Source organism: Barbus barbus (assembly GCF_936440315.1).
Source record: "Barbus barbus genome assembly, chromosome: 18".
NCBI lineage: Eukaryota > Metazoa > Chordata > Actinopteri > Cypriniformes > Cyprinidae > Barbus > Barbus barbus.
Genome location: NC_136746.1, coordinates 10,732,412 through 10,750,786, shown reverse-complemented (window position 1 = coordinate 10,750,786; position 18,375 = coordinate 10,732,412). Strand labels below are relative to the sequence as shown.

General features: G+C 37.7%; 2 protein-coding genes and 2 pseudogenes across 5 annotated transcripts; all 4 read right to left on the bottom strand.

The window, feature by feature from the left end:
* Positions 1-393: 393 nt before the first annotated feature.
* Positions 394-3,115, bottom strand: tlr4al (toll-like receptor 4a, like). Its single transcript, XM_079439407.1, has 3 exons — positions 2,979-3,115; positions 2,734-2,900; positions 394-2,663 (listed from the first exon to the last, which is right to left on the bottom strand). The coding sequence occupies exons 1-3, from the start codon at positions 3,099-3,101 to the stop codon at positions 458-460; spliced, it is 2,496 nt and encodes an 831-aa protein (XP_079295533.1). The 5' UTR covers positions 3,102-3,115; the 3' UTR covers positions 394-457.
* Positions 3,116-7,972: 4,857 nt separating this feature from the next.
* LOC306883862 (toll-like receptor 4) lies at positions 7,973-9,364 on the bottom strand (annotated as a pseudogene). Its single transcript has 2 exons — positions 9,353-9,364; positions 7,973-9,218 (listed from the first exon to the last, which is right to left on the bottom strand). The product of its transcript is annotated as a toll-like receptor 4 (transcript).
* Positions 7,973-12,304, bottom strand: LOC306883861 (toll-like receptor 4; annotated as a pseudogene). The gene is made up of 3 exons (XR_013785925.1): positions 12,188-12,304; positions 10,386-10,548; positions 7,973-10,302 (listed from the first exon to the last, which is right to left on the bottom strand). The product of XR_013785925.1 is annotated as a toll-like receptor 4 (transcript).
* LOC306883903 (uncharacterized protein) lies at positions 11,133-16,951 on the bottom strand. 2 transcript variants are annotated; one of them, XM_079439408.1, is made up of 2 exons: positions 16,752-16,951; positions 11,133-14,962 (listed from the first exon to the last, which is right to left on the bottom strand). In XM_079439408.1, exon 2 carries the CDS (start codon positions 14,816-14,818, stop codon positions 13,244-13,246), a length of 1,575 nt encoding a protein of 524 aa, XP_079295534.1. In that variant the 5' UTR covers positions 14,819-14,962; positions 16,752-16,951; the 3' UTR covers positions 11,133-13,243. The 2 variants fall into 2 exon arrangements, with proteins under 2 accessions (XP_079295534.1, XP_079295535.1); XM_079439409.1 differs by lacking the exon at positions 16,752-16,951 and adding an exon at positions 15,727-16,532 and having other exon boundaries at positions 11,468-14,962.
* Between the last annotated feature and the right edge of the window lie 1,424 nt (positions 16,952-18,375).

Genomic DNA, 18,375 nt, shown 5'->3' with positions numbered 1-18,375 from the left:
ATAAGACATGATCATTGCTAATAATGATCTTGCATGAGATCTACGGAAAATTTGGTGTGAGAAAGAACACTGTCAGTCAGGAGATTCTAGATCAAACAGCAAACTAGGAGCTTTTCTGTCACTAGATTTGAAACTTAAATTCACGCATCAGCTGGTGTGAAGCTGTGATCCGTTTCGATTTAAAGCACATTTGACAAATCTGTTTATACTCTATTGTCTTAGTACTGCATGTGTGCAAGCAACTCTCACTTCTCCTCTTTGTTTCAAAGGGGAAGTTATTAATTTCCAACATGCATTCCCATAATCCAAGCCCTTTATTTGCCATTTTAAAAGGAGCTTGGCAATGCAAAAAATGGTTTAACAACATAAAATGCAATAATTCTTCTTTAACTTTGTGGTTGAAAATGAGGTAAAAGTTTATTTAAAACATTTATGCAACATATATACATATGTAATATTATTGGTTTGTGGCAATAATAGCTTTCCTGAGGCGTATCCAGAATCTCATGTTACTCAAAGGGTCTCTGCTCCACTTCAGGTATGTGTTCTTTTTCAGATGCTTATGAAGTCCTAACACTTTCTTAGTCTTCCTCTCTTCCACATCTTCCAGAATGATGATGATGATGTTGGCACTGCGTTCCATAATAAAGCGAGACTGAGCTAATTCAAACTCAAAGCGACACCAGGCACTATCAATGAAGTGTTGAGACACAACCACAATGATTTTACGACTTCCCATAATTCCTTCATCGATAATGTTGGAGGCGATGGACTTCCCTGCTTGAAAGTCCCGCATATGAAGGCAAAGCTGAATAGGTGGAACACCGTTCTCCAGATGCTCCATCAGTTCATTCATGACCCAGACTTCATCATGGCTGGAGAAAATCACAAATGCGTCGTAGGAACATTCTTGTTGTCCAGGTGATCTATAGCCTCTCAGTAGAATACAGCAATACTGAAGATAAAACTGGAACCTATAAACCAAGAATGACAAAAGAACTACTACTGCAACAAAAAAAACAGATAAAGCAATTGTGAGTCTTTTCTTGTGCACACAGCTGTCAATGTCAAAGTCTGTTGTTCTAAAATCTGAGGTTTTACAAAAAATATTTTCTGGTTGCTTCAAAATGTTCTGATTTTTGATAATCCACCAAATAAAATCTGTCTGGGAGCAGGAGCAATCGATGGGGTTAGAGGACAAATCAAACTCCGAAAGGTTTGTGGGCAACGTTTGGAGAACATGAAGTGGGATGCTAGTAATGCTGTTTTTATCGACATAAAGTGATGTTAATTGTTTCAGGTTTTGGAGGTCCAGAAAATCTATAGCCATTAAATTGTTTCCTCTCAAATTTAAAAGTCTAAGCCTTTGAAGATTTTTGAATGAGCTTGGATGTAACTCTACCACACGGCAATACGACATGTCAAGATGCTCTAGAAAAGTGAGATTATTAAACAAATATCTTGCTACATCACCCTGAAAATTACTGCCGGCCATCTTAAGAACATTAAGATTCCTCAGTCCATAAAAGCAATATATGTTAATAAAGCTGATACTTGAATAAGAAATATCTAGATATCTCAAATAATTTAAGTTAGAGAAAAGAGAAAGGTATCCCATACCTAACACCCTTGTATGATGGAAATCTAGAATCTCAAGGGAATCAAGTCCATCAAATGGTCCTAGAGAAAGACCAATTTGTGGATTTAGACTCAAATTTAGATACCTCAGTTGAGAGGTGTCAGAAAAAAATGAGCAGCATGATGTTAGTGTAATTCGGTTTGAACTCAGATCCACATACTGAAGACTAGGCATGTCTTTGAAGTCTGGAATTTGGGTTGCAACATTGTCTGTAAATACTAGTTTTTCTAAAGTATGGAGATGTGCAAGTTGTTTGCCTGGCACAGTATCTAATTGATTGGAAATCAAATAAAGCTCCTTGATTTCATAAAATGGCACATTCGCTATTTCACGAATTATACCACCCTTCACAGCTACAACTGTTGCATTAATCATACAGCGAAAGATACTAACTGGCACATCATGCCTTTCTTTCATGTAATAATATACCTCGTGAAAATTAATAAAGCAAAGACCATCTAAATAGTTTGCATCTGATGACAAAATCTTGTAATCACACCTATACTTTCCAAACATGAGCCTTTTGGCACTAAGACCATATAGAGCTTTTAGACCAGCTTTCTGAGCAGCAGGCGAAACAAAGGCAGATCGGATGTTCAGTTCTCGAAGATAAATGTCTTTGAAAGCTCCTGGTTCAATGTATGATAACGGATTCCTAGACAGGATTAAAGTCATGTTTCTGCCGATCTCTCTCAACAAAACTGTGTCATCGTTTTTTATGATGGATATATTATTGGCATGTAGATCAAGTAAACTGAAGTCTTTGAAGGTGCTCATGAATGGAGGGAGAGACATGGACTGGATGTTATTTGTCCCGACTCTAAGCTCCTGCAGCTTGGTTAGGTTATTTATTTGAAGCTGTAATGATGAGAGACCAACATCCACAAGGACTAGTTTTTGTAGATTATTTAAAGAATTCAAGCATCCCGGTCCAAAATATGTAATAGGATTTCCAGTGAGAATCAAAGTAGTCAGATTCTTCACATTGTAGAAAGTATCATTTTCAATATGCTTGATTTGGCATCTGAAATCAAATACATGAATCATTATTTACAGAACAACACACATATTTAGATGGCAACAATATTACTTACCTTGACAGATCAAGGACTTGCAGGAAATACAAAACAGGGAAAACAGTCTTCTGTAAATGTTTCAAAACATTAAAACTGAAATCCAGAATTTGAACAGAGGAAGCTATACTGGGTGGTATGTAACTGAGGTTTCTTCCCATGCACGAGTAGTGCAGATTCTCAGTAATCTAAATAAATAAAATAAATAAACTAAATACATTTCACAACAGTAAAAAAAATAGCAGATTTAAATGGGAAAAACTTACTTTTGTGCATGATTCTCCAGCACTTATGGAAAAATATATCATGAAAGCACTTACAGTAAAAAAAGTCATCTTGAGTGATCTCAACCGGTCATAAAACTGTGAGCCAGCCTTGGTAAAGGTCATGAATTATGAGAAACAAATGCCATGGTTGTCAACAATGGGGAACTATGGGTGAAAGGATGTCAAAGGGAAGTAGGCTTGTGCTTAATTTCGTAAATCTTGAATGAAGAAGTACCTTTCTGAATAGATGAATTGTAATATTAAAATCCAACTTCCTATACAATTATATATAATATTGATTTTAGTTTTTGGTTTTAAATGTAAAATTTAAAACTTAAAAAAAGGTGCACATTTATTTATCTAGGCAAAATTTTATCCAAAGTACCCTAGATCTTCTGAACCTGGAAGGCCAGCAAGTACACCATTACAGAAGAGTAGTTTTAAATTTGACCAGTGGCAGGTATAAAGCTGTGCAGCCACAAAAGGTCTGATTTTCCTTGTGTTATCGAGCATAAATCTGCATCAGCAAGTTGAGCTGGTTGAGGTCCCTATGGTTGCTATAACTTACCAGCAGCTTACCTGGTAGTCCAATGGTGAACAAAATGTTCCCCCAAACATTAATATAGTCTGCGATATCATCTGGTACAGAAATGGATGGCCAGAGACCAGCAAAATGAACTTTCGTTGTCATTGTACGTCAACTGAATCCTCACTGTTTTGAGGTACTATATGTGCAGAACTCTCCCACTTGAAAAAGACAGCCCACTACAAGAAGATTTCAACTGGATTTCACTCATTGACCACACTTTTGCTCTTCTTTTCCATTTTTTATTTTGAAAGTTCAATGCAATGAGTCAATTAGTCAGGTGAAAAACCTTTAAACACAAATAAAAACCACTTTAAGAGCAAACAAGTAGATACAATCAAGCAAACACAAGATTTAAATCTTTGGTTTTAATGACCATAAAACAGCATGTAACCACAGTAGATATTCAAACATTTATGTTTTAGTAAATACACTTTTTTTAACTTTGATGAATTGATGATTTTAAACAGCTTTTAATCTGAACACATTTTAAATATATATTGCCAAACTCATTTCTCAGTGCTGCTTTCGATTGCTGCTCTACCCTGACTTTGTGTTTGCTTCTCCTGGTGCACGTGGCTGGGAGGAGCGCCCCCAGCAGTCAGTTTGCTGCAACAGTACAAGTCTATTCCAACTTATAACCACTGAACATTTCTCAACTTCCTGCAAGCAAAAAAAAAATGTGTAGTACTCAGTGTGGAATAGATGCTCATCACTTCATTAAATACATGGCACTCTCAGTGCAACAACTGAAAATAATATGGGAAGCTGAGCAAGAAGAGCAGGGGGCTCAGCACTGATCGCTGGGGCTCCCCAATGGTTAGTTGCCAATCAAATCGCAAAAAGAGGGACAACGAACTCTAGTGCGATTCAACCGAACTGAATGAGGCAGGGGTGAAAGCACCCTCAGACATCCATCTTTATAGTATATAATAGGCAGAGCCGATCCCTATACGCAAATACGCAAGCTGCGTAGGGCCCCCGAAACACCAGGGGGCCCCCTTGCTCTCAAATATGTTTTCATTTTAGTTTTGTTTTTGATTTTGGCCAGTGGTTATGAAAACATGAATGATCATTTCTTTTAATGCAGTGCGCTGTCACGCTCTCTTGGTAAAAATCAGCCAAATCATGTTACGTGAATGTCGTACAGTCTCTTGCTCTTACTTAAAAAAAAAAAACTAGTAGAAAGCTTACCGAGCCTTGGAAGAGATACTTTTTCTCGAGCGCTTTCCGCTAGCCCGATTCGAGACAGGGTGAAACACGGACAAATGCGTTTTATCCATTCTTTCATCCCATATATCCCATATAAATGTATTATTATAAATTAAAAGTAAAATAGCCTACACAAATAACATTTAGACTGTGTTTCTGATTAAATAAAGCAGTAATTGATGTCATAAAATAATGAGTACGCTTTGATTTAATGGTCAGAAGCTATAATATGTCATGAAAAAAATCACAAACATAACACCTGTAAATTAAATAATTTTATATATTCGGATTTATTTATTTATGTGTAATATGTTTCATTTTTTAAACAAATTATAAGCTCAAAAAGATTTTCAGAATTTTTCCAACTTTTGCTTTAGACCATCTACAAATGTTAAATTTAAAATAAAATGTTAGGGTTAACTGCATCTTTCTGGGGAAAAAATGCAGTGATTGATATATAGTTTATTTATAGTTATTTTCAAAGCTTCAATGTACTGTCAAAAAAACCTTCATTATTTTTTATTTAATTCTAACAAATAAGTTCTTGTTAAAAACTAACCAAAATTTAAAAAATATGTTGCTTATAATTTCTGCACAGGAGAGACTTAGTGCTGTTTCCAAACAAAAGGAAATATATCGGTATCGCCCAAAATGAGTTGAAAAATATCAGCATATCGGATATGGGCAAAAATCCAATATCGTGCATCCCTAGTATATTATTATATAATTGATGCCAATGATGCCAAGCGCTATGAATGTTCAGAAAAGAATTTGATCATTTGTCGTATCATCAGGGAGTGGACACAGACAGACGGGTAGTTCTTGCCAGCTATAGGGCTTTTGAAGCCAAAATGGTTGGAATCTAGCAAGTTGTTCTGTGAGAGGAAGCAGAAAGACAAGTCCATAGTTATTAACCTATAGTGCAGGACTTTTTTTTTTTTACCAGTGCAGCTGATTGAGTCTAATTGAATGTGCACCAATTCTACACTAATGTTTTTTTCATGGATACTATAACATAAACACTAAAACAAATTTTTGACTATACAGATAATATGTCAATATGATATCACAAGAAATTGCTGTGGAACTAGTTATTACATTTGATATATTTTTATAGTTTAACAAAATTATTTTAAAAATATTAAAAATTATTAATAGTGTCTATCAATCAATAAAAACACCCATTGCAACACATAATAGCCTTTATTTAATAACAATCTGCATTTATAACATTTTTCATACAGACTAAATTACCGTCATGGATGACGATATGGGCCAGACAGGTTCCCCAGGCTGCCCAGCCATGTTGCCCTATTTCACCAAAACCCTGGACCAAGTCGACCTCACTTCAGTTTCAGCAGGATTGCCACTAACAGCTATTCAGCCATCAAACCAGAGCCCAAAAATGTTAAAGTGCTACAAATGTTACTATAGTTTTATTTGCTAGTTTATTATAATGCATTAGTGTACTGTTTTATTCTGCTTTGCAAACAGTATTACATAAAGATAGAATACAAGTTGGATCATTAAAGGGGACATAATACATACCGTTCCACCCAATCTCATGTTAAAGAGATAGTTCACCCAAAAATGAAAATTCTGACATTAATTACTCACCCTCGTGTGGTTCCACACATGTAAGACCATCGTTCATCTTCAGAGCACAAATTGAGATATTTTTGATGAATTCTGACCTCCCATAGACAGCAAGGATCCTAATACGACCAAGGCTCAGAAACATAGCAAGGACATCATTAAAATAATCCATGTGACATCAGGGGTTCAACCATAATTTTACAAAGCTACGAGAACACTTTTTGAGCGCAAAAAAAAAAAACTAAAATAATGACTTTATTCAACAATTCATCTCCTCAGCGTCACCCTAGCGCCATTTTGGAGAGTATCACATATGTAAACATCCTATGTACGCAGATACATTGTTTACATTCAGATCAAAGCATAAACATCGTAAACAATGTATTCGCTACGGTGCTGCTGACACAGAACAGCATAGGTTGTTTACATATGTGATATTATAAACAACTCCATTGCTTGCAGGAAAGAACAAACTGCATCCACTGTTTACGTAACACTGGGTTCTTTAGGAAGCTGAACAAGGTTATCTTTCCCTTACAACTAAAAACACACTTCTTTGGAGACATTCTTTCCGAGCAAGTCCTGTGCATTGCTGCCGAATGAAGCATGTTGATGGACACACTCTTGCTCTGGTTGCTGTGCGCGCTCTTCCGGGAGAAATGCCCATACAAGAAGTTCCACCCTTCATAACATCATGAAGAGCCATGCTTGAAAAAAAACTTTCCAAAACTTGTACGATCCCAGAAGGAGTATATTTGACACAGAAATACTTCCGCCATACGTCCAAATTTGTTTTTTGAAACTTTGGCCATTTTTAGAATGAGTATCCAACACTTTAACAGTGTAAATAACTCAGAATGCATGCAGTAGCACATTATCTACAACAATGGCATGTTTGCCAAAACTTGTTGAATACAACAATTTTTTCTTTAAATACATAGTCTACACATGAGGCACCAGTTTCTTTCATCGAAATACACACTGTAGGACCAAACATGTAATGATAAATTTCACCACTAGAGAGCGATGTGCACTGCAGTGCAAAAGTAGGTCACCTGTTCACATCAAGCGATATATTCCGTTGAAGTTGTATTAGACAGGTATGGGTGACGGGAAGATGTGACCCTGGACCACAAAACCAGTCTTAAGGGTCAATTTTTCAAAATTGAGATCATCTGAATAAATAAATAAGCTTTCCATGTATTTTTGATGTATGGTTTGTTAGGATAAGAGATACAACTATTTTAAAATCTGGAATCTGAGGGTGCGAAAAAATCTGAATATTCTTTAAAGTTGTCCAAATAAAGTTGAAGTTCTTAGCAATGCATATTATTAATCATAAATGAAATTTTCATATATTCACGGAAGGAATTTTACAAAATATCTCCATGCAACATGATCTTTACTTAATATCCGAATGATTTTTGGCATAAAAGAAAAATAGATAATTTTGACTTATACAATGTATTGTTGGCTATTGCTGCAAATATACCTGCACTACTTATGACTGGTTTTGTGCTCCAAGGTCACATAAGGTTCTTACCATAGCTCCACATGTTTTTTTTTTTTGTTATTTAATAAATGAATGAGACAAGATACAGACTGTGTGGACATTGTTTATTCCAACCTATGAGTCAAAAACAACTAAGCACCCTGTCCTGCCACTACACACACAATGATCGTGTCAAAGCTGTTGTGAAATAACTGGAAAGCTGTACTGACAAACTATCTATAATACACAAGAACTATCCATTTTCCAAAAAATATTATCAGCTTGTGGCAATAATAGCTTTCCTGAGGCGTATCCAGAATCTCATGTTACTCAAAGGGTCTCTGCTCCACTTTAGGCATCTTTTTCAGATGCTTATGAAGTCCTAACACTTTCTTAGTCTTCCTCTCTTCCACATCTTCCAGAATGATGATGATGATGTTGGCACTGCGTTCCATCATAAAGCGAGACTGAGCTAATTCAAACTCAAAGCGACACCAGGCACTATCAATGAAGTGTTGAGAGACGACCACAATGATTTTACGACTTCCCATAATTCCTTCATCGATAATGTTGGAGGCGATGGACTTCCCTGCTTGAAAGTCCCGCATATGAAGGCAAAGCTGAATAGGTGGAACACCGTTCTCCAGATGCTCCATCAGTTCATTCATGACCCAGACTTCATCATGGCTGGAGAAAATCACAAATGCGTCATAGAAACATTCTTGTTGTCCAGGAGATCTATAGCCTCTCAGTAGAATACAGCAATACTGAAGATAAAACTGGAACCTATAAACCAAGAATGACAAAATAACTACTACTGTAACAAAACATACAGATAAAGCAATTGTGAGTCTTTTCTTGTGCACACAGCTCTGTTGCTCTAAAATCTGAGCTTGGTGAAAATATTTTCCGGTTGCTTCAAAACTTTCTGGTTTTGGATTATCCACCAAATAAAATCTGTCTGGGAGCAGGAGCAATCGATGGGGTTAGAGGACAAATCAAACTCTGAAAGGTTTGTGGGCAACGTTTGGAGAACATGAAGTGGGATGCTAGTAATGCTGTTTTTATCGCCATAAAGTGAAGTTAACGGTTTCAGGTTTTGGAGGGCCAGAAAATCTATAGCCATTAAATGGTTTCCTCTCAAATTTAAAAGTCTAAGCCTTTGAAGATTTTTGAATGAGCTTGGATGTAACTCTACCACACGGCAATACGACATGTCAAGATGCTCTAGAAAAGTGAGATTATTAAACAAATATCTTGCTACATCTCCCTGAAAATTACTGCTGGCCATCTTAAGAACATTAAGATTTCTCAGCCCATAAAAGCAATATATGTTTGTAAACGTTATAGTTGACTAAGAAACACCCAAATACCTCAAATACTTTAGGTTGAACAATGCTGAAAAGTACCCCATACCTACAACCCTTGCATGATGGAAATCTAGAATCTCAAGGTAATCAAGTCCATCAAATCCTCCTATATCAAGACCAATTTCTCCATTACTACTCAAATTCAAATATCTGATTTGAGGGGTGCCAGACAAAAGTGAGGTGCAGCACTGTTTTAATCTAATTCGGTTAGAGCTCAAACCCAAATACTGAAGCTTAGGCATGTCTATGAAGGCACCAGCCCAAATAGGTGCACTGTTGTGTGTAATTACTAGTTTTTCTAAAGTATGGAGACGTGAAAGCGGTTTACCTGACAAAGTACTTAACGGAAATCAAGTAAAGCTTTATTTCACGAAAATGTACGTACTCCATTTCATCAGACCTCCGATTAGTGCTACATTTGTGGCATCAATCACACAGCGAAAGACAGAAATTGGCTCACTAGGCTTCTCCATAATGTAATAATATACCTCCTGGAAATAAATAGAGCACAGACCATCTAAAAAGTGAATTCTGAAACAGTCCTTGTACTTCACAAATTTCAGCCTTTTGACATTAAGACCATATAGAGCTTTTAGACCAGCTTTTAGACCAGCAGGCGAAACAAAGGCAGATCGGATGTTCAGTTCTCGAAGATAAATGTCTTTGAAAGCTCCTGGTTCAATGTATAATAACGGATTCCTAGAGAGAATCATAGTCATGTTTCTGCAGATCTCTCTCAACAAAACTGTGTCACCGGTTTTTATGATGGATATATTATTGGCATGTAGATCAAGTAAACTGAAGTCTTTGAAGGTGCTCATGAATGGAGGGAGAGACATGGACTGGATGTTATTTGTCCCGACTCTAAGCTCCTGCAGCTTGGTTAGGTTATTCATTTGAAGCTGTAATGATGAGAGACCAACATCCACAAGGACTAGTTTTTGTAGATTATGTAAAGAATTCAAGCATCCCGGTCCAAAATATGTAATGGGATTTCCAGTGAGAATCAAAGTAGTCAAATTCTTCACATTGTAGAAAGTATCATTTTCAATATGCTTGATGTGGCATCTGAAATCAAATACATGAATTTAACAATTTATAGAGCAGTAACACATTACACAACGTATTTAGATGGTAAAAATATTGCTTACCTTGACAGATCAAGGGCTCGCAAAAAAGAGAAAACTGGGAAAACGGTCTTCAAGATTTTCAAAACATTAAAACTGAAATCCAGTTTCAACGGAGGAAGGAATACTGGATGGTATTGTAGCTCAGGTTTCTTCCCATGCACGAGTAGTGAAGATTCCCAGTAATCTTAAATTTAAAAAAAATTTAAATCCTTAAATTTCACATCAATTAAAAAAAATATATATATAGGAGTAATTAAGAAGAAATTTAAATTCAGAAAACTTACTTTTGTGCACGATAGTCCAGCCCCAATAGAAAAACAATGAAAGAACAGTAAAAAAAAAATTAATCTAGACTCTTCTAAACAGATTTTCGCAACCTGTCATAAAATATCACTGAATATGAGGAACTAATGCCATGGTTTTAATCAATGAGGAATTTTGGCTGAAACTACATAAAGAGAAGCAATGAATAAGTCATTAACTTCCAAAAACATCCCAGATGAATTAAAAAAAATAAAATAATTAAGAAGCAAAAAAAAGTTCCATAAAGAAAATAATTACCTCTGTGATTCATAATCTACTATGAACTGTTGAAACTGACATTTACATTACTAAATCTCCAGTAACCATTATAACACGATCACCAACAACATAGTAAACATGTTGTATATATAATGACTGCTCAGGAACTTCACTAAAAAAATAAACTACTGGCCCTAATGTGAAAAGCAAGTCCACTGTAACTGTTAAGAAAATATCTACACATGTAATCTTCCAAACAAAACGTTTAAACCTAAAAGAAAGGCACACAGAAGAACGATACACGAGCTACCAGCAGATAGCCCTGCACACACATTTAACAAAAGGTCACTTCAGTCAGAAACTTCAATTTCCTGTTCACTTTGCTACAAGGATAACCTCAACAATTACTCTTTTAGTATAATCTGACTTTCAGATTTTAACAATCCTACAAATTAAAACTTAAAATATTAAGTTTCCAATAGTGTCTTCCTCAACATGATAAATACCATTTTTTACAATGTTAAATACACTACAAACAGCAAATCTGGACAGAAGCAGATGGGTACTATAAAAACACTGTATGAACTTGTTGATAGTCAACAACCTTTATTTAGCCATATATGCGAGCCACTCAAAGATGGGGGAATAGGCAAATAGGACAAGAATTGACCACTATAGAGGGCAATCAACATATGGATCAATGGCATTGTAACTTTCTTTAACCTCTATTCTACAAAGAGGCTTGTTGACAGACAAGTAAATTAAAAGACAGAACAGTGTAAACATTCATGTACAGAGAAGCCAAAAAAAAAAAAAAAAGTCAAATTAAAACATTGATTAGTATGTGAAGAAACAAAAAGGGAGCAGGAGCCAAAACCTTATTTTTTCTATTACAGCTCAGCATACATTTCTACATGGCATGCAATAAGGCACCTAACTAACACAATGAATAAACCTATGCTACGTGATGAAGCACAATTATTATCCAATGGAAAAGAGAATAGTTCTGATACAATGTTCACTCCCATAAAAACAGTATTACTTTCATTTCCCTTTCAATTACCCAAACCTCATTAAAAAAATACATCCGTTTGTAAAAGATTTTCTCCATACACAGAACTGTAAATAGAAAGCACAAACCCATGGAAGAAAAAAAAAAAAAAAAAAAAAAAAAAAAAAAAAAAAGCAAGCTATATTTTGTATTTGCATTAAAGTATACACAATCTATTATTATTATTAAATGTTGATACTCTGCAAAATGTATCCAGAATACAACTAAATGCTATACATTGCTGTCTGACTTGAGCAATGACTGGGAAAATCTTAAATGCGCAGTCAGTCATTGGTAACATAGGTGGATAGCAGGGAGAAGCACTGAAGACCTTCAGGGGAATGCTTAGGCTGTACCAAGTCCGCATAATAACAAAATCAGCTGTACAATTCAGTGTTGAAAACGAGCAACATGAACAGTGAACTGAATTTCCCAAAAGAATGTATACATTATCTGATTTTGTTGAGTTGACCTTTTATGATCAAAATCTACTTTTCTTAACTTGACTCGATGACAAGACAACATTTCTTGCCCCTCACATTTTGTGCTGCTCGAGCGAATTTCCCGGATTTAGTCGAGTTAATATGCTGTTTTAGGTTGCAGACGCTGTTGGTTTGTATCATAAAGGGTTTATGATAATTAATATAGCCTTTATTTAGACAGCTTGTTCAAAACTAGTGTCATCCCCTAAAAGCACTATCCCAACTTCACCTACAAGAGATGGATAAGACTAACTGGATCATACATCAAAAAAGCTCAATTTTTTTCAGAAAAGAACAGCACACTACTCACCTATACATCTATATAAAAGGAAAATCAACATATATTTACACATGATATCAGTTACTCAAACCATTAATGATACAGAGATGGGTAAAAGATACAAACTAGGGGAGTGAATAGTTGTGTCTAGACTTATTTTCTTAATTATCTACCATTCAAAACCAACTTGACCTAATACTCGGTTAAAGATTGTGCCAGGCTTCGAAACACTTCTAGCTTAAAGCACAAGTCAGTGATGATGGAAGTTTTGTCTACGGTTTTAATCACACACCATGTTCCAGAATGACATGTACGCATCTGGTCATGTGCACATTACACAGGGGATTTCAGTGTCAATCATACCAAATTGAAATTCATTGCTCTTAAAAAGTCAAAGGACTTGGATTTTATAAGTTCCCTCAGAGCAGGTCCATGCCGACTTTTTGGAATTTCTTGCATCTTTTGCCAAACTCTTTAACATTACAAGCTGGCCTGAATCATGGGATGAATGGTAGCGCACCACTTGTGGGAGAGGAAAGCAGGCTTACTGATCAATATGAATTCTGTGATGCCTAGACAGAGAAGACGAATGATTGAAACCCTTTCCACACTGAGCACACCTATATGGTTTCTCACTCTGAAGAATTCTCTGTTTCGAGATGGTAGTGTGGGGGAATCCCTTTCCTGTTGCAATAGCACTATAAGTTGACTTATCCTCCAAATGAACCCGTTGGTGCCTTGCGAGAGAGGAAGGATGATTGAACCTCTTCCCACACTGAGCACAGGTGTAGGACTTTCCATCAGAATGAGTCCTCTGATGCCTGGATAGCGATGACGAGTGATTGAAGCTCTTCTCACAATGGTTGCAGCTGTATGGCTTTTCACCTGTGTGCATTCCCCTTTTCAGCGTAGTATCAAACGGGAAATCCTTATCCGCCTGGGCGTACATCTTGGCCTCAAGGTGGATCTTGTGGTGTCGTGACAAGGAAGAGGAATGGTTGAAACCCTTGTCACACTGAGAGCAGCGGTAGGGCTTTCCACCCTGATGGACCAGCTGATGCTTCTTGAGGTGGCGTTTCCTGACGAAGCTCTTCCGACACTGGGTGCACTTGTAGGGCTTCTCCCCTGAGTGGATTCTCTGATGCTCTCTTAACGTGGCTGCTGCCGCAAAACACTTTCCACACTGAGTGCATCTGTGTGGCTTTTCACCAGCATGGGTCTTCTGGTGCTGTTTGAGATTGGAAGCCGTCGTAAAACCTTTACCACACTGAAGACAGGTAAACGGCTTGTCATGGGCATGCAGCTCTTGATGTTTTTTCAGATGGCGTCTGCGCACAAAGCTTTTTCGGCATTGGGTGCATTTGTAGGGTTTGTCATCCGAATGCATTTTCATGTGTTCCCGGAGAGTGATGGCAGCAGCGAAGCTTTTGCCACACTCTGAACATCTGTGCGGCTTTTCAGGAGAGTGCATCATCTGGTGAGGTTTCAAGTTGAATGCATCAATGACTCCTTTACCAACCATCTCAAGACCAGTGGTATAATTTTTCTCTTTCATGTGAATCCTCATGTGACTTCTTAGGCTGGCTTCAACAGCGAAGCTCTCACCACAGTGGACACAAATGTAGGGATGAGTGGCTTTGTGGATTTCAAAGTGTTCGTGCAGATCAGACATACAACCAAATATCTCACCACATTCACTGCATTGCAGCCCATGAGCTTCGTGGATGATAACGCCATTCTCTGACTCTACTGTAAGCTCCCCTCCATGGTCAGACTCCACCTTAACGATATGTTCTCCACCACCTAACTCTGTCTTTAACAGCACTTCACCGAGCAAATGCTCATTGCCTTTGATTTCTGCACTGCTGAAGTAATGATGATGATCGTGGTGTATTTCAGATTTAATATAGTCATGGTCTGTCTCCGTTACCACATCCACGCATGTCACTGCTCCTAAATCACCATGAATAGCCTCTAGGTCAAGTCTTTTGTCCTCCTGAGTCATAATCTCAGTCTCCGCTCCATAATGCAAGTCACCGACTTGCGTATGGGCAATGACACACTCAGATCCCAACGTATCGAGACCTGGTGTGTCACAGTCAGTCTCTGACTCAGCCATCAGGACGCACTCCAGCCTGACGACTTCCGTCTTCCCGGTTAAGTGAAACTTAGCGTTGCTCTACGAGCACCGCTTTCCCGCAAAGAAACTTGAAAGGATGCCCGTCACAGGCGCAGTCAGTTCTTGAGTCAGGATCAGTCCTGCCTGTTGGAAGACAGTAAATATTTAAACTACATAACCAGAATGAAATATTTCAGCTCAAACATTTAACCATCATATAGACTTCACTGCTTAAGAAAGTAAATAACCATTACTCATTATGTTAATTTATGCTATTTCATGTGACGAAGAAATATACAGCTTCAACTAAATCAGGGGTGTCAAACTCTGTTCCGAGGGGGCCACAGCCCTACAGAGTTTAGATTAAATCCTAATTAAATGCACCTGATCAAGTCCTTCAGTCTCATTGATAACTACATGGCATGAATATTGGAGTAGGGTTGGAACTAAACTCTGCAGGGCTGCGGCCCTCCAGGAAATGAGTTTGACACCCCTGTCAATGAACAACTGGCAAATTATACATTCAGACATAAGCTTGAAATATACACAAGTTATGAAGCTGCCAAAAACAAATACATCACATCCTTTGAAGTAGAAAATGTTACTGCATAGACAAACACAACTGGCACCTGGGCTATATGCACCACAGCTTGCAAAAACATTTTGTGATTAAAAGTGTAAACAAAACATGAGGCTGATCTTGAAACAAACATAAAAGCTAGTTAGCAGAAATATCTTTGGCTACAAATTGGCTAAGGTTAGCCTATGGGCAATTTATACTTGGCTAACTTGACAGGCTAGGTATATATGAACCTACAGTTCAAATATTCAAATGTCTCAAGTCAAATGAACAACGCTGAATCACAAAGAAACCCTTTAAACATGCCATCAATTTAGAATATACTTACAGCTTGCAAACAGCTGGTTTGTGTTGGCTAGGTTAGCTGGCTAAATAGCTGCTAGTTAGCTTCCTTGAGCATGTATTATCAGCTAATTTGCTGGCTAACTAGCACTACAGCTAGATCACAAAATAATATTGTATTGATAAGCTGACAGCCCGCCTTAAATTCTAAAGTTTACTCATCGTTTCTCAGTCATACATACGCGTCTCGGTGCCGTAAAGTCATGTATAGACTGATACTACAGCTTCGAGGAAACACAAGGCGTTTAACGGTGGGCATCTTGTGCGCCAGAGGTGGGAAGAGCTAACTAGCTGTAAAATGGCCGCCGCGACTAGCTTCCGCCCCTCATGTAAGCACGCAGAGACAACACACGACGTGAGCAAATGCAAATAAACTAGGTCATGTTAGTTGACTAGTTTTATTGCTCGCTGTGAAGCTGTGCTGTCCTAGCTCTAAAAAGTAACGACATCGGGGCATAAACAAGGCAAACAGCTCGAGTTAATGGCTAATCGCAGATGTACGCTATTCGCGAAAGCCCGGGAAGGCGCCCCCTTCTTACATAACGCGTTTGTGTTTTGTGGCATCGAATTAAAAACAAAATACCATGTTCCCAAAGTCTTTTGTGGCTGTACTCTATTCTGAAATCGCCCAAATCATTTGACACGAGCATAGCGTTGCTATAAGCTGCGCTTATCATGCTATAGTCCTAGCCCATTTTTAGCTGCGTGAAACAAACATGGCCTGTCTTCCAGCTAAGCTGCCTCGCTAGCGGAACACTAGCTGCCCCGCCGCCATTGCTACCGAACACCTCCGAACTCCGTGACGTCCACAATTTATCGGTAGCGCCTCTAATCGCAGCGGGCTCATAAAATGTGTCAAGATACAGCATTCGCCAATTAAATAACAGCCTTGTATCAAATATAGCACGCTAGTTAGCCAGCTAAGTTAACTAGCAAAGGTAATCTAAAAACCCTGGCGCACATACACATTAAACGTTCATATATTAACGTAGTTTTGTAAACATTTCCGACCTCTTTGTCCTTGAAAGGCTCTTTTGTTAGATGCGCTGCTGGCCGTCGAGGCGTAGTCAACGGCCTGAAGATCTTCGCTCTTTTGCGTCTGTACTCTCTCTCTCTCTCTCTCTCTCTCTCTCTCTCTCCTTACGGGATGGCGCCGCGGATCATCTGGCGCCAACTATGTGGGAGCGCATGAGCACAAAAAACAAAGCGGTGAAGAAACAAGCGCTCAATCGCCCTCTATCGTCCTGGCGGAAGGCACATTCTCCTTCAGACCCAACTAAATGATAAAACGACGAACAACAGGTTAACATCATGGGCTAACAATGAATAATACTTTTAAGGCTATTAATTAAACTTGGTTAATATCAACTGCTAAATTCACTCATTATTTTTTTTTTTTTAAACATTTGAAGTTGTATAAACTAACATCAATGTATTATGAACTGACACTAACAATACATTAATCTAGATTGTTATGATAATGAATTGAACATTTTCCTTACTAATGAATTGAACCTTATTAAAGCATTACCAAAATAGCAATATTGCTCACCTAATTCTAAATAAACTTTGACAGATACTTAAATGATTCCATATAAAAGTATACTGTGGGCTACATTCACCAACTCAAAATAAATTAAAACTTTGACAAAATACAGACACACAGGTGAGCCATAGTGTTCTTGATCTGACCTGCCTGCTCAAAATGAGCTATCGGTATTTTAAACTGTGATCTTTTTCATGTGTAGCTTATCTGACAGAAAAAAAGAAACACATGTAAAACCACTTTTTTTAATGTGACCTTGTAACTATAAGGATGTGTGGCCAACATGGCTGATATCATGTGAGGGAGGAGTAAACATTAACCCTGACATTAAAAGGATGAGTGGATATGCTGTGGCCATCCTGAGCAAACATGGCTTCCTGAAACACAGACTGTGTTCAGGGAGCAATAGGGTGCGCTCTTTCCCTTAAAACGTTTGAGAAACACAAGAATCGATGCTTGACAAGGGAAAGCGTAAAAACAAATATAGTGTTGATATGTTATTTAAAAGAGAAAGACAAACCCTTAAAACTAGCTTGTGTATTTACGCTATTATTTGTCAATTTAGAAATCTAGAGTGCTAAGAACCTGGTTACATTATGCAGATTTAATGTCACTGACCTCGTAATTGTTTTTAAGCCTACGTTATGCTTGTGCTGTCTTTTATGAGCACAGAAAGGATTTAGCCTTTGTTCTTTGCCAGTGATGCTGAATGAAACATGACACAGTCAGCCATCATTCAATACCTGTCATTCAGCAACCCCATCGCTGAGCTCCTGCCTGAACCTGTAGAGCCTCTCACCTCAGCCCCCTGGTTAAAAGTGCTGGATTCAAACTGTGTGTGCCTTGAAGTGAATCTAAAATAGATGGGTGCATGTCCCATGCGTTTTCTTTTTAGTGCCTTATAATGTGTCTGTGTTTCACATATCTTACAACAGCTATGATTACCTCTGCTTGCCTTTGTCAGTGTGAATGTTGGATTAACTGCAGGCCAATCATGAATTTTTCATGACCGTCAATGGCAGTGTCATTGTAAAGGCAAGCTTTGTTGTAATAAGTCAACAAAGACACAAGCAACAATTTCATGGATGC

What these genes read in the sequence shown, in the direction of transcription:
- tlr4al (XM_079439407.1), bottom strand. Translation starts at nt 3,101, where the DNA reads ATGACCTTTACCAAGGCTGGCTCACAGTTTTATGACCGGTTGAGATCA. An exon ending in CTGGAGAATCATGCACAAAA is followed by an intron (nt 2,901 to 2,978) that starts GTAAGTTTTTCC and finishes TTATTTATTTAG; the next exon opens with ATTACTGAGAATCTGCACTA. An exon ending in CAAGTCCTTGATCTGTCAAG is followed by an intron (nt 2,664 to 2,733) that starts GTAAGTAATATT and finishes ATTTGATTTCAG; the next exon opens with ATGCCAAATCAAGCATATTG.
- LOC306883903 (XM_079439408.1), bottom strand. Translation starts at nt 14,818, where the DNA reads ATGGCTGAGTCAGAGACTGACTGTGACACACCAGGTCTCGATACGTTG.